Source organism: Aristolochia californica, unplaced genomic scaffold (genome assembly GCF_029961685.1).
Source record: "Aristolochia californica isolate CCGP_79_NKW_82.1479 unplaced genomic scaffold, dmAriCali1.0.hap1 SCAF_4, whole genome shotgun sequence".
NCBI classification, from domain to species: domain Eukaryota; kingdom Viridiplantae; phylum Streptophyta; class Magnoliopsida; order Piperales; family Aristolochiaceae; genus Aristolochia; species Aristolochia californica.
The window spans coordinates 39717137-39731920 of NW_027182103.1; the positions used below are offsets into that span (position 1 = coordinate 39717137).

General features: G+C 37.4%; 1 protein-coding gene and 1 non-coding gene across 2 annotated transcripts; one reads left to right on the forward strand and one right to left on the reverse strand.

The window, feature by feature from the left end:
- The first annotated feature begins 554 nt into the window (after positions 1 to 554).
- Positions 555 to 627, forward strand: TRNAA-UGC (transfer RNA alanine (anticodon UGC)). Its single transcript has one exon. It is a non-coding gene; the product is annotated as a tRNA-Ala (tRNA).
- Positions 628 to 7533: 6906 nt separating this feature from the next.
- Positions 7534 to 12775, reverse strand: LOC137962386 (diacylglycerol kinase 2). The gene is made up of 8 exons (XM_068809217.1): positions 12648 to 12775; positions 10434 to 11624; positions 9944 to 10322; positions 9773 to 9849; positions 9127 to 9246; positions 8879 to 9043; positions 8560 to 8697; positions 7534 to 8200 (listed from the first exon to the last, which is right to left on the reverse strand). The coding sequence occupies exons 2-8, from the start codon at positions 11532 to 11534 to the stop codon at positions 8051 to 8053; spliced, it is 2130 nt and encodes a 709-aa protein (XP_068665318.1). The 5' UTR covers positions 11535 to 11624; positions 12648 to 12775; the 3' UTR covers positions 7534 to 8050.
- Between the last annotated feature and the right edge of the window lie 2009 nt (positions 12776 to 14784).

Genomic DNA, 14784 nt, shown 5'->3' on the forward strand with positions numbered 1-14784 from the left:
TGTCATGTACTTAGCTAGACTCTAAATATGATTTATTGGTCTCTTTAATACTCTTTTGTGGTATCTTGGTTTCACTGAAAAGAAAACACTAGTTGGTGGCCTTACTAACACTTTAGGAGCTACTTCCGCTGTCATAGGAGAAAAAAATGATGGATGAAAAAATCTCTCATTGAAAAACTTTCCTATTGACAAAACTGTCATTTGACCGACTTTTTTTTTTTTGGTGTTTTCAACACCATAGGAAACACCAAAAAAATTAATTATGGTGGTTGTGTTTACACTAGAAATAAATCTAACAGTTTTTTTGTGTTTAAAAATCTATAAATACAACTATTTGTGGTATTTGTCATTTCATAACTTTTGTTGTATAGCTAGCATGTATCATGAATAAAGAGGTTATTTCAGATGAAGAATCCTAAAATTTTTTATAACCAGATTGTATTAAAGGGAAGTATTTCGTGCATGTTGTATGTATAGAGGTAGAGGAGCTCAAGAAAAGAAGTCTTAGTTTATTGTAATGGATAAATTATATTGTTTTATCAATATTTGTGGAAGGGGATGTAGCTCAAATGGTAGAGCGCTCGCTTTGCATGCGAGAGGTACAGGGTTCGATCCCCTGCATCTCCATTTGAAAGCAACTTTTGTTTTCCTTGTCATAATTTTCATGTTCGCCGAGCGTCTCCCCTGTATGCGCTTTCCAGAAATGCTTCTGGCACTAATTTTTTTCGATGAATGCATTTCAAAACGAACTCATCTGTGCTGAACCTTACTAGCCATTAGTGATGATTCTTGCCCACGAAGATAGAGGGCAAGAACTCTTCGTTTTTAGTTTTTTTTTTCTTGCTTTTTTTAAGCATACAGAAGGGCAGAGGCTTGTGTTTGAGTTAGTGTCCTTCTCTTCCACAAAGATATATCAAACTCCAGAACCAGACTGAGTTTCGGAGGCATCTGAACTACCCGAGTCTGCTTTTAACCTGCTACAGGAAGATCGGTTGTTAGATTTTCTTAAAGTGTTAGAGGTTTGGATGTTTCCGTCATGGTGCTACTACTAAAAACAAAGGAAGCCTGATCTTTACAAACCAAGATCAGCTGGAGATGACAAATGCCAGCATATATAGAGCTTGAGAGCTTCCATAAACTAGTGGTTTTTGTCTGGAACATGATCAGATCTAATCTTTTAGAGCTTCCTTTAGAGCTTAACGATTAGTGTCCCTCCACATATAGAAAGAAAGTGACAGGCCCAAGGGGTGAAGCTGGAATCAGCTCACCTCTTTGCCCAAGGAGAGAGAAGGGAAGAGAGGGAAGAGAGGGGAGAAATGGAGCTGAGGTTGCATAGTTGCCAATGAACGGGGTTTGATCCGTTAAATTGGTTTGCATGGTTCAATGGTTGGCTTGTGTAAATCTGCAGAACTTCTCACTTTCTCTAGGTTTTCCAGTCGTGGACCGAGTCAACAGATTTTAACTTTAACTCGACAACACCCATTAAATTATGAAATACCTTGACTTCCCATATGAATCACAAACTAGAGTTGACATCTTACAAGAATGATACCTCGAGGAATGATATAGACATATCTTATTATCAAGGAGTAAATAATGAAGAATAATATACCCACATGATGTGAAGAATGAATCAGAACAATAAAAGACATATATAGGGATTGACATCTTTCGATACTTTCTACTCTAGGATAGTGTAATCACTTGAACAATTCTTTTTTTATTTAAGTTTTTTATTATATAAGGAGTATTATTTCAACAATTTATATCAATATCCCTAACTGGGTCATGGTTTACATAGATTGTGGTATAATAGGCAGACGACACTTACCAACTATCTATACCAAGTCTACGTTATCATACGTGCTCCATATCTTCCTCTAAACCATTGTATCCACTAACATTCGCCCTCAAACTCATATGTGGTAGAATCTGTATGACTTTGTCAACATGAAATTGCTGTCATTCATGGCTTAATCCCTTGGTTATCAAGTCGGTTAACTAAATCATCAGAAGGAACAAACAACAGGTGGATGCTTATACAATCAAGCTATTGGAAGACAAAGTGGTGGTATGTTTCAATATTATTAGTGTTTTCGTGAAGGACATGATTCGTGGCATTGGCAACTGGACTTTTATCACCGTAATGCACCATAGAGACCCCTGTCGAACTAATCAACAAAAATAATCACGTACAAATCCATATAACTTCTGCATTGGTACTAGCGAGGGCGTTATATTCTAATTTTGTACTAGATTAAGCCTCAATCCTTTATTTTCAACTTTTCCATGAGATGAGATTTAGCCTGAGGAATACACGATAACTAGAAAGAGATTTTTGGGTTTCAAAGTCTCTAGGCCAGTTTGGATCCAAATAAGTAATAATGCCTTGGAAAGTAACAAAGAAGAGGCACATTTGCAAAATCTCAAACCAAGAGTAAGTGTACCATGTGCATAATGTAAAAGATGCTCTAAGGCATCCCAATGATGGTTATGTCTAGTTGAGTTAAAAAAAAGATGTTGGAGGGCCACCACCAGACTTTGATAATTCTCAGAGAAGCACAAGGAGTGATTGTGAAACCTAACAACTTTTTATTTTGAACGAGTTGTGTAGGAGTCAGTTTACATTGACTAATCTTGTCACAATTGAGCATGTCTACGACATACTTGGTTTGAGTGAGTGTTAAACCTATATAAAATGTTCAAACAATCAAAATATTCAATAAATAACAAAGAGGGTCTACATCCTTCATTTCAAAATTGTCATGCAAGGTACACTTGCCAGTAATGATAATATCATCAACACAAACTAGAAAAAAATAATGTAACCACCAACCTTCTGAATAAAAAGAGAATGATGAACCTTTGTGTTAGTAAATCTCTATTGGTAAACAATCTCTTGAAAACAATGAAACCAAGTAGGAGGAGCATATTGGAGCATATATATAACATTGAAGTTTACAAACTTACCATTCAAGATCTTGAACATGAAAACCCTACGATTCTTCCATGTATATCTCCTTCTAAAGAGTGTCATGTGGAAGTGCATTCTTGATATCCAATTGAAAAAGTTCCCTACCATATATGACAACCATTGATAAAATGAATCAAATAATGACAATTTTGACTATCAGGTTGAAAGTTTTTTAATAGTCCAATCTATACTGTTGATTATACCCCTCTGCCACAACGTGCGTTTATAGTGCTCAATGAATTCCTCCAAATTTTGGCTTGAGGTCACTCAATAATCTACCAAGTTTATTGTAATGCATGACTTGAATTTCTTCTAACAGTTAGACCCATTTACTATCTTTGGAAGGCTAACTATAATGTTGGTTTTTTAGATAGCTAAAACATCCTTTAACTATTTCTAGTAAAAATATCTTCTCTAAACGCTCCCCCCCCCCCCCCCCCCCCCCCCCCCCCCCCCCCCCCCCCCCCCCCCCCCCCCCCCCCCACTGGTCTTTTGGTAGCAACTTTGACTTAGTTATTTTTATGAAAACACTTCCTCTATTTTGTTTGTGGTAACCTAAGTTGATGAGAAAAGTGAACTAATATTCTTGGTTTCCTAACTCTCCAAAAAAACTCTACGAAAACCAAAGTTAAGATTCAAAAATATCCAATTCTTTGTGAATAATATCTCTCCCTTCATATTAAGCATGAAACGTAGAGGTATAAATTGCTTTTTCCTCTTTATTTTTCAGTTCTTAAATAGCTACAATAATTGCTTGGATTAACTAAACATTTTAGAATGTTGTTATTTTTCATATACATTAGTTTCTTGTTCAGTCATTGTTTTAATGTTAGTTACTTATTTACAATTCTCTTAATACTGAAGATTTCATAAGATGTCTTTGAAATCGACTTTTTGAAATAATTACCCACATGTAAATCCTATCCTAAAAACATACTAAAAATATGAAATTTGAAAGATGATTTCTTTAGCTCCTTGACTTTTGACATCTTAATCTTTGAAGACTTAGGTGTTTTGGCTTGAAAAAAGAATAAAAAATCTAAATTAATAATAAATTAACTGAAAATCATTAAAGGTGAAATTTTGCTTTACTATTTGTTTATTGTGTTGTGTTTTTTATTTTTTAAGGGTCCCCTTTTTTAAAATGAATTTTGGCTCATGTCAAAAAAATTATCGATCATTTTGTTCATTCTACTATGGCCCTTCCCCAATAAAAATTTCTACATCTGCCCTTGTCAACGACACCCACTCTATAGGAGTAGAGCAAGAGTCAGGCACATGAACAATATGTGGACAAGTAGAATCCATGGCGGACAAAACAAGAGGAGCATTAGTAGGGGGTAGGAGATGGTTTTGGAATGGGATGGAGGAAGGATTGTGATGGATGTTTAGCTAACCTTGTTGGTCTCAATATCCCCATTGAGATTATTTTTTATGACAACAAACAATTAAGTTATTAATAATGTGCATTAAGAATATTTTGTAGCTGGAAAACCTTAAAGGAATTTTTTATAGTAACTTGTTCAACCGGCCAAGGACTATCCAAATGATCCATACAAAAAGGGAAGCAAGTAGTTCATGCCAGAGAGTGCATCATCCAACCAAATGACAAAGCTCAGCATAGCAAGCAAGACCAAAAAAGCATAGCAATTCGACCAGAGCATTACTAGGGGGTGGAGATGGCTCTGAAATGGGATAGGGGACAAACTATGATGGATGTTTAGCCAACCTTGTTAGTCTCAATATCCCTATTGTGATGATTTTGATGACAGAAAATACTTAAGTTCCTAATGATGTGCATCAAGAATACTTTGCAACTCAAAGGAAATTTCTAGGAACAAACCGATTTGACTAGAAAAGGACCGACCAAATGGCCCATAAAAAGAGGGAAGCAAACATATCATGCATGAGAGTGCATCATCCAACTAGAAACAAAGATCAACATAGTAAGAAAGGTTAGAAAATAAGAGATGTTCAACTGGACTGCCCTCGTTCAACTGGACTAGAGAAAGAAAAGTCTATGTTGAATATCATTCTCTCAGACATTTGAACAACTAGCATGATGAAAGACATAAAGAGAAAAAGGAGAAAAACAAGGCTAAGATAAGGAGGTCATTTGGCCATGAGAATGAAAATGTTCTTTAAGTACTTGTTAAGCCACCCAATTGATCACTGAAAAAAGGAATGATTTATGAAGGTCATTCGAGCAGATTGGGTTTGTTTGAACGGTCAAGAGAGAGAAAAAGCCATTGGGAGCGTGTAAGGAATCACCCAAATGCCCAAGAAAGGGAGCCAATTGTTTAGAAGAAGAAGAAGAAGAACCATCTATTGAAGAGTAGGGGTGGCATCGAATCGAGTCGAGCCCGAACTTGTCTATGTTCAAGTCGGGCTTGATTTAAATATTTTGAACTCAAACTCGAGCTGAGCCTAGCCTCGAGCCAAAAATTTTAATCAAGCCCGAGTTCAATAATTTTAATTGAGTTGGAGCTCGACCTCGAGCCGAGTTCGAGCTCCTACCTACTTTTAAAAGTTTGCATAAAATATATGTCAAATGAATTGCATATAAATTATGTATACATTTTACATAAAATTGGGCATAAACTCTGTATATTAACCCTACATAAAATTATCTAACACTGCATAAATTTATTCATAAAAGTTGCATAATTATGCATAAACCTCATTCAATAATCAAACACAAAAACATTCCTTTGAAATGTAACGCTAATTTTGTCCATTTGTACTCAATCATATCATTCTGATTCTAGGACTGGAAAACCAGATCATTGAGTCAGAGAAAAAGTTTAAGAAAAATGATCTTGGATGACTTAATCGCATGCCCATTTTTGTTTTTCTTTGGAGCATGGATTCATACATCATAAGTTTTGAAACATTACCAATCTATTCTTCTAAAAAACATGAGTGGAGTTAGCATTAAGAGAGTACCTCAAACAATAAGAGGAGTTACAAATTGCAACGGCAACCAGCATCATGCAGTTTCTTTACCAATTTGTACCTCAAACAAGTTTATAAAAATTTCCAACCTTCCAGAAAATAAGTGATAATGTTGAACCAAGTACCAAGGTGTAAGCATATTAACTCCACTGCATGTACTAAACACGTAAAGGCAAAGGCCTTTTTTTATATCTTTCAAGGAGAAGGATAGATTTCTGAAATACCCTCCTACTTAGGGGAAAGGTGAAAATGTTTTCACTTAAAAAAACATTTCTACCACATATAATAGGAACCATAAGAAGGTTATGATAGTATTTACAATAAAAAAAATTTGCACGTGCGAGTTCGCACGAACGTGCAGTTCTATGCGGCACCGACAATGGTGGTTTAGAGAGCGGACAACTGTGGTGGCGGCAACGGGGAGACAACGACAAAGACGTCGGGCGACAGTGACAGTGACGGCAGAAGCGTCGGGGAGGGGGGAATGAGAGACGAAGACAGAGAAGAGGGAGAGAAAGTTGCGGGAGGGGCTCGTCGATGATAAGGATCGACAACAGCAGACGGGGGGAGGAACAAATCGGAGGAAGAAATTGAAGAAGAAAAAATCGGAGACTGAGACTGAGAGTAAGAAATAGAAGAGGGAGAATGAAAAATAAGAAGATGAAATTTCCCCCATTTTTGCTCAATCGATGCCTGTTGAACGTTGTTTCCCTGTCCCTCTGATTCACGAGAAGTCAGAATGAAAGACGAAGAGTTGTTTCGAACTCGAACTGTCGAAGACACCTCCCGGGCCCTCGTTAAGTTAACGAGTCAGCTCACGAGCTTTCAAACCAAACCGTGGTTCGATCGAGCTCGACTCGTTAACTTAAACAAGACTGATTTAGATCTCGAACTCTATGTGAGCTTGGATCAAATCTATAGGAGTTTGACTCAATGGTAGAAAATGGTGAGTTGAAGAGGAAGTCAAGCGACTGGTTGATTACCACAATTGATCCATTCAACTTGATTGTTGGCACAATGGACTCGTTGCTTGTGGCAAATGATTTGATCGAGACGTTATGCTAGGGGTGCTTGAATTCAACCTTGGTTTTGCAATTTCGGGTCTACAATTCCATGCAAACCCCTTCCTTTGACTTTCAAACACTCAATAAATCTTCTTTTTGACAAATCTAAAAGGAAAGATTGTCAATTAGTTGGTAGGTCATTGATAGAATTGAATTAGGGTTGATCCCCTTGCTTTGATACCATGTAAAGAATGGAACAAAATTATAAAAGACATAAACACTAGAATTTATATGGTTCGCCACTGCTTACTCTGTGCAATGCAATCCCTCAAGCAATTCTTGTCTATTCTTATTTTATATATATATATATATATATATATATATAAGGAGCATTATTCAACAACAAACATCAATGCTCCTATGTGGGTTTGTGGGTTACATAGATCATGGTATAATTGGGAAGAGCATTAAAGAAACTATGCACTTAAAATGTATTAAGAATTAAAAAATATAGAAGGATGAGATATTTCACTAATTAAAAAAAGATTCCAAGGCATAGCATATGCAATTTTGACCATTCTCTTTTCACATTCTCTTCTTCCAAGTTTTTTCTCCCGTTTATTGGGTTTGGGAAATTCTCCTCAGTCATCTTTACTTTTCCTTGCCTGCTCTCCTCTCTAACTTTTCCTATGCATTTCTTACAACAAGTTGTGTTCTATTCAGCATTTGACAGGTTCACACCAACTGTTGATGTTCATTTTTATTTTTATTTTTTTCTTTGCCATGTTATTTTGCATATTCTGGAACAGTGAAGTCACAGTCCGAATGTTTCGGCTCTTTTCTTTTGGTTGACGACGTATGGTTACAGTCAAATACAAAACACCCATCCCCACACTTTTCTGGTCTTTTCTTTGTTTGTTTGTATCCAGCTCTCATGCACCTATCCGCTTCTTTTCCGGTTAAACTCTAAAAGGAGAAAAACTGCAAAACTGTTCAGGGTTGTGGGGGATTAAAGACACGGCCTCTCCTCAGATACAAAAAGGAGAAAGCCTTAGAAAACTGAAGAAGGGGGTGTTGAAGAGGGATGGCCCGGGTTCTCAGTTTCAGAAGAAACAAGTCAAGAGAGACGAAGAGCCATCTGTTGAAGAAGTAACCTCTTCTGTGCTGCACTGATCACGCCTCTGCACTGAGCATTTACCAATACCTCAGTCATGATAGCCGCAGCATGCCCTGTGGGTTCTTCGGATGCCCTCCTTAGCATAAACATCTGAAAATCCAGTAACAAGTTCCATGTTCAATCAATTGCCTAGAAAACGAATGGATTTTTTTCTTTCTTGCAGGAAACAATTTTTTCTAACTTCCAAGATAATTTATTGTCAGACGATTTTCAGAGTTCAGGTATGGTGGCCAAGACATCCAACTAAAACCAGCCTCCCCACATCTAAGCAATTAAGTTTATGTCTAGTGTCCTGTAAACAAGGACTTCAAAAACCACCTTGCATATTTAAATTTCACGCACCACCTCACCTCAAGGAAGATTGGAACACAACCTTCGTACCTCAAAAATATACACTCTGAGAGATGCCTTAATGGTAGTAAATTAATGTGAAGCACAATGAATAGTACCTGCCCATGATGCCTTATTTCTAGACAGGCAGGTTGTTGGATCCATGGTTCTCCATCAATCTGGACAGGAAATGGAGTGTTTAAATGTATTCTTATAATCTCCCCTTGTGCCAATCTTCTAGCTTGTGAAAGCCCCACCTGTAGATAAATCAATAGAATGCATTTAGATAAAACTATAATCTGAACTACATTAATTACCATCCAAAACTTCTGCAATTGTATGTCGGTTCACTGAGACATCAGAAAACTCTTAAACATTAACCAGATAAGGAAAGACGCCAAAATATGATGGGTGAAAACAGAAAACAGGTAGATCAACCTGAAGCTTCCCAAGATGCCATGTTCCGCAAATGCAAACAACTTCAAGCAGCTTGTCATGCATAGACAGCAGTTCAAAGTCATCATCATGTTCATAGTCATTTTGCCAAAGATCCACCCCACCCATGTAGCTACCAATGTTAAGCACAAGAACACCTTCAGCATCCTGGTAGACAAAAATAAAAACAGAAAAATAGCTCAGCAGATATATCTCAATTGACAACAGGAAAGAAGCCACTTGAAGCTTACTGTTGGGATTTCAATTTCCTTTCCATCAACTTCAAGGCGAACCTCCCAAGGCAAATCTGCACATGTTCTATCCATCATATCTTTAGCTCCTTCTTTGGCATATCGTAATTTATTCACAAACTGTAGAATAGAACCCCTATTAGCAAAAGACATGAGTGCTACATAATAACCCAAATTGGATACTTCAACAATTACAAAATGTCCTAATAGAGCTTGATAGAGCTTTTGTAAATAACATTTTTCAAACATAGTCGCACTTGAGGTTAGGGAAACATTTCCAATAAACACAGACATGATTACAGCTTTTTTCAGATAACTTTTTTCAAATCTAAGTCACACTTGAAGGAGCCAAAAAAAATTTAATAAGCACAGACATGCATGAAGATAACTGTGCAAAGAAAGGAAATATTTGTTATTTTGTCAAAACAAAAACTCCACTATCATGCCAAGCAATGTTCAATTCTGAAATATTACACACTTGAGTTTTTTTTTGGATGGGCCAGTGCCTAGAATGTATTCGAGCTCTATGCAGGTATACATGTTGAATAATGGGGCAATAGCATCTTGAAGTGGTATATAAAGCATCATTGCCCATCAGAGAACATAGCTGGAATTTGCAAAAATCATTCAACGAGAGATCCCATACCTGGCTGTAAAATTTTTCAGGGTTCTCCTCTCGAGTCATATGAAAGTCATAGGCAACCTTTGCATCACACCCAATACCTACAAGATATTATTCACGTGATCATATAAGTGACTTAATGAGGCCAAACCTATACAAGCATCATCATATCCAATTATCAGCTTGTAAACATACCTAGGTAGTTCATCATGAACTTTGATTGTTCTTTGTTTCGACCGTGCTGTTCGAGGTTTTGATCCTTGATACTAACTTTCCAGCGATCAAGCATTGTAACAGCTGCATGGTCAATGTCATGCAGAAGTGCATCTAAACCACCTTGTCCATCAACAGATGACAAACCTCCTCCCCATCGCAGAACACGGGACAAATCATTCCCTGTTCCAAGAGGAAGAATAGCAACAGGTGGAGGAGATTCAAAGTTCCATTTCTCAATTGCATCAAGTACCCAGGCAACTGTACCATCACCACCACAAACCAAAATTCTAAAATAATGGACATTCTTAAACAACTCCAAACCCAACTCAGGTCCCTGGGCAGAACTAATTTCAAAAACCTGCATGGCACAACAGCACCGCAAGCCCCAAAAGCAGTCAATTAACACTAACATGCATAGCTTCAAAAAACATAAAGATCAAAAGCCAATACATAGAGCTGGAAGATTAACCTGTAGAGGGTTCAAGAGCATGTTCAATCTCCTTCTAAGAGAAGCACCGTATTGAGCCCCACTCTTAGCATTAATGAAAACAAGAAGAGGTCTGGAATCTTGTGGGAGATCCAACAGGGTATACTTTTTGACACTGGTGTTAGAGACTTCCATTTTCCTCAAAAGTCCATTTTGACCGTTTTTACTATTGTTATTCCCTTTGCTTTTCCCACTGCACGAGTCCTCCAATCCAGCTAGTCCAGTAACAATATATTGAAGTGCTGCAGAGGCACCTGAATCAAGTAATTTATTGCTGGGAAGCCCATTTGGAGCAGAAAGGCTGCTTGAACTTTTACTTCGATGACGCCTTTTACGTATTTGACCCCGTAAAGATGATGCAATAATCTCTTCCCTAATGGAACTTAGCAGCCTGCCACTTGCATCTCCATTGTCTGTTTCTTTAACAGAGAGTGGTGAAAGGATAAGCCTCCTGAGAGGGCCCAAATCACAAATGTTTCCTGATTCTTTTGACATTATTGCATGACATCTAACATGTATATGACGTTGACACCACAGGCAGCGCCATATAGGAGAAGCACCAAGAAAAGGAATACCACATGGTTCATCACAGTAATAACAGAAGGAAGACATCTCAGGATTCTCATCCAAATCAATCCACCTCTCTGACCAATGGTGCAGCAACTGGGTTGAACCAGCCTGTGCTATACATTTGCAGTCCTTTACCGCATACTGGGAGCAATAGAAATGAGCTGCTACACCACAAACAGCACATCGATGAAGAGGAAAACCAAATCCTGCCTTCGAACCTATGGACACTAGAGAGGTCAAACAGACACAACATGTAGATGGTTGTGTGTCATGGGCAAAATCTTCCACCCATGTATGATGTGATAAAGGAACTTTTAGCTTTTTCCAAACTTTCTTCTTGGCCACAGCAGCAGCTTTGACCCAATTCTGCGAAGAATTTCTTTGCCACTTGAGAAAAGCAAAAATAAGGGCCACCATTGCGAATGAACCAGTGACCAGCCCGCCAAAGATAAGTGGCAGAGAACCATCAGATTCGGTAACAAATCTAAGCAAGGAAAAGGCTAAGTGCATCATACTTAACCCAATTTCCTCTTGTCCAGATTTACTTGTTTATGATACACGAGTGCATGTCATTTGGAAAATGGGTTTTGAGCAAAAAAGAACCTGATATAACAGATCAATAGTCAGTTTTATCACAATTTTTTACATCAGAAAATCAACAAAACTGAATATCAAAGGAGACCACTGATAGAAGACCACATGAAAGAAATCACATTTTGTTGTGAAATAAGAATTACAAAGAAATAAAAGACCCGGCATATGAGAAGCAGTACAAAAGTTGACAATTCACCAGAACCAAAAACCGATCCTGATGGGCGAAGCTGAATCAAAGTTTCTGAGGAAGGTGATCCCCACTTTTACCACGATGACCAGAACACAGCAATTTTCACCCTCTTTAGCTGAACAAGGTTGATTTCTTAATGTTCAATTAAAAGAGGACAACAGAAAACACGGAAATAGCAAGGATATGGACATGAAAAATCAGGTACTAGTTAAACAAAAGATGGCTTAAGATATCCCCAGTAAGAACTCAAGGAACGGATAATGTTCCTCTGAGCAACATAAGGCAAAGGTTTCCAGCAGTTTGAAAGATTAAAATTAGGTATTCTCGTATAACGAAAACAACAAGTCAAACAGGTGGAAGGAAAATTTCTTAACAGCACCAGAGAGAAACCTCGACTCGGAAATTTGGAAAGAAGACGTTGAATTCCCCGAAACTATTCTGACAACACCAAGAATCGCAGAAACAAAAATAACCGAATGATCCTAACAGTTTCAGCAAGATATTATGGAACCAAAAGAACGTCGTAACCAACGGATACCAACCGAAGGCCAACCAAAAGAACACAGAATTTTCGTCAATTCAAAAAGAAACTAACAGAGAAAGCTAACGAAAAACACAAGGGAAAGGCATAAATCAAAACAAGAGGGCAAAAACAGAAGGACTTCACGCGATTTTAGCGTTAGCTCGATCGAATTGCATCGGAAACAGACACAGATCTGCTCGACGAAAGCTCGACGTGGGGAATTCAGGTGAAAATAGGATGATCACTGCTAAAACCTTTCTTGTGAGAACCAAAGACGAATTAAATAAAAACAGGAGAGAAAGCACGAAGACCAAATTACCTGGAAGCCGGAGAAGAGGAAAAGAATCCTCGGAGAGGGAAGCAGCGAATTCCCCTCTCCTAAATCACAGCGTTTCTGGGAATTTGGGTTTTCGTGATTCGTCTTCCCACACGTTAGGGAGAATAAGAATGGTCTTGGAAAGAAGGAAAACAATAATAAAAGAGGCCAAGCAAGTAAAGGGAGAAAAGCGCGTATTTAAAGAGGAAGGCGCGGGAGGGAGGGATGCTGTTCTTTTATGAGGTAAGAAAATACCTAAAAAGTCCTCAATTAGTCGAGCCTGGACTAAAAAGGTTGACAGAAAAGGGGCTAGGACTAAGCTTAACCAACTTTTTGAACTGCTTCGGACCCATTTTAACTCTTCTTGATTTTGTTTAATTAGGGCAAAATAACATCTCAAATTAGAAAATTGGATTTTAGGGAGTTAATTCCTTTGCTACAAGATATGTCGACAACCCCAATTTTGGTTGCAATTAGGTCAGGGCCCTTCAACTCGGGGGAAGGGGGCTCTTTTAGGGTCCGTTCGAACCCACGAACCCATAGAAAATAAAAAAATAAGAATTTAATCATTAATATTTTAAAAAATAGTTAATAAAATTAAGATAACGATGAAATTTTATGTTTTATTAATTATTTTTAAGAATAATAAATATCAAATTCTCGTTTTTTTTCTGACGTGACACTTAAGGTATGTCACGTGAGAAGATATTAGTTAAAAGTTTAGTTAAAAAGAGGCATGTGTGGGGAGGTGCATGGAACGTGCGACACGTGCAGCTGCATGAATGCCTTTGCACCGTCCCCTACGCCTTTTATGCATTTTTTATCACTTTCCAGTAAACAAAATAAAAATTATAAAATTAAATAAAAACCCAAAAGTAACAAAAGTCGGCATCTAAAATCTAAACAGGTGGTTACGTGTCACGACAGGTAGGATCGATTGAGCGGTGGGAATTGTGAGGCATTTATGATGATTTAGAAATGTATCCGTTAGTTTGTCCCATTTCATGTCGATCGATACGAGGATGAGAGCGGTATTTAGTTGGAAGTTGGGAATTGGGACGATTAAATAGAAATATAAGACGGCAAAGTCTGAGAGGAAACGACGCAGCTTATTAGTGTTTTTCTCTAACCTCTCTGTATTCAAGGTTAATCTGCGTGTCCATTATGCGTAAGAAATTAATTAAACTACAACAACTTCATTCGTTGTTCTAATTGAAGTATCAAAATATCTACTAGATATTGTGTTGGACTAAAATAACAAACATGTCCTATACAACAATACAAACACATCTATTTGTAAATAAATAAGAGAGAGTACCAAGCCTAACTTTGGTACTATTTTCTTAATGTACAAAATAGAGATTGAACAATGAGCATTCTTCAGATACAGGTAGTAAAATTTTGAAGCCTATGAAAAGAGGAGGAAGGCCAATTTCTTTGATTTTATTGGGTGACTCAATCATCATGAAGTAAGAACAAAAAATTGTGAAATTTCCTTTTCCAAAGGGTTAGTGTTGGGAAAAAAAATTGAAATAGAAGAGAGGAGAATTAGAACTTCCCGATCTTAATTGGTAAACTTGTTGGTTAAAGAGAAGTTATACAATGCTTAAGATTTAAAAACTACAATCAAATGCATGTAAACTTACTTATCCGCACCTTACATATATAATATGTAAGTTGTAAATTCATAATAATCTGATTTTCTGATTTAAGATTAGAGAATAATAGTTAGAAGGGTGTCATCCATTGGGTTCTAAGTGTTGGAAGATGGGTTGAAACCCAAAGAAGGCCTACACATCAAAGGAGAAGGCACACATATCCAAGATAGGTGGCATCATGGTAAATAAGAAAACTTCTCATAAAGATGGCACAAGGATGTAATTAGTCAAGGAGGAACAAATCTACTTATGTCTCTTTTTATGTAAATCTTGTAGCCCTATGGGCATTATGGACATCATAACATCCTCTAAAAAACTATAAATAGAGGCCCTTGGCATGGGGTAGAGCATTCAAGCTCTCTCCCCTTCTTTTAATTGGTCCAAGCTCTCTCTCTCTTTCTCTCTTTTATTCTTCTTTTCTTATCCTCTACCTCTCTTACTTTGCTTGAGGTTGTAATCATGAGATCCTAAATTCAACAGGG

Coding starts and splice junctions, on each gene's coding strand:
- LOC137962386 (XM_068809217.1), bottom strand. CDS start 11,534: ATGATGCACTTAGCCTTTTCCTTGCTTAGATTTGTTACCGAATCTGAT. Junction 9,044..9,126: donor AGGAAATTGAAATCCCAACA/GTAAGCTTCAAG, acceptor TTTGTCTACCAG/GATGCTGAAGGTGTTCTTGT. Junction 8,698..8,878: donor GGCATCTTGGGAAGCTTCAG/GTTGATCTACCT, acceptor ATTTATCTACAG/GTGGGGCTTTCACAAGCTAG.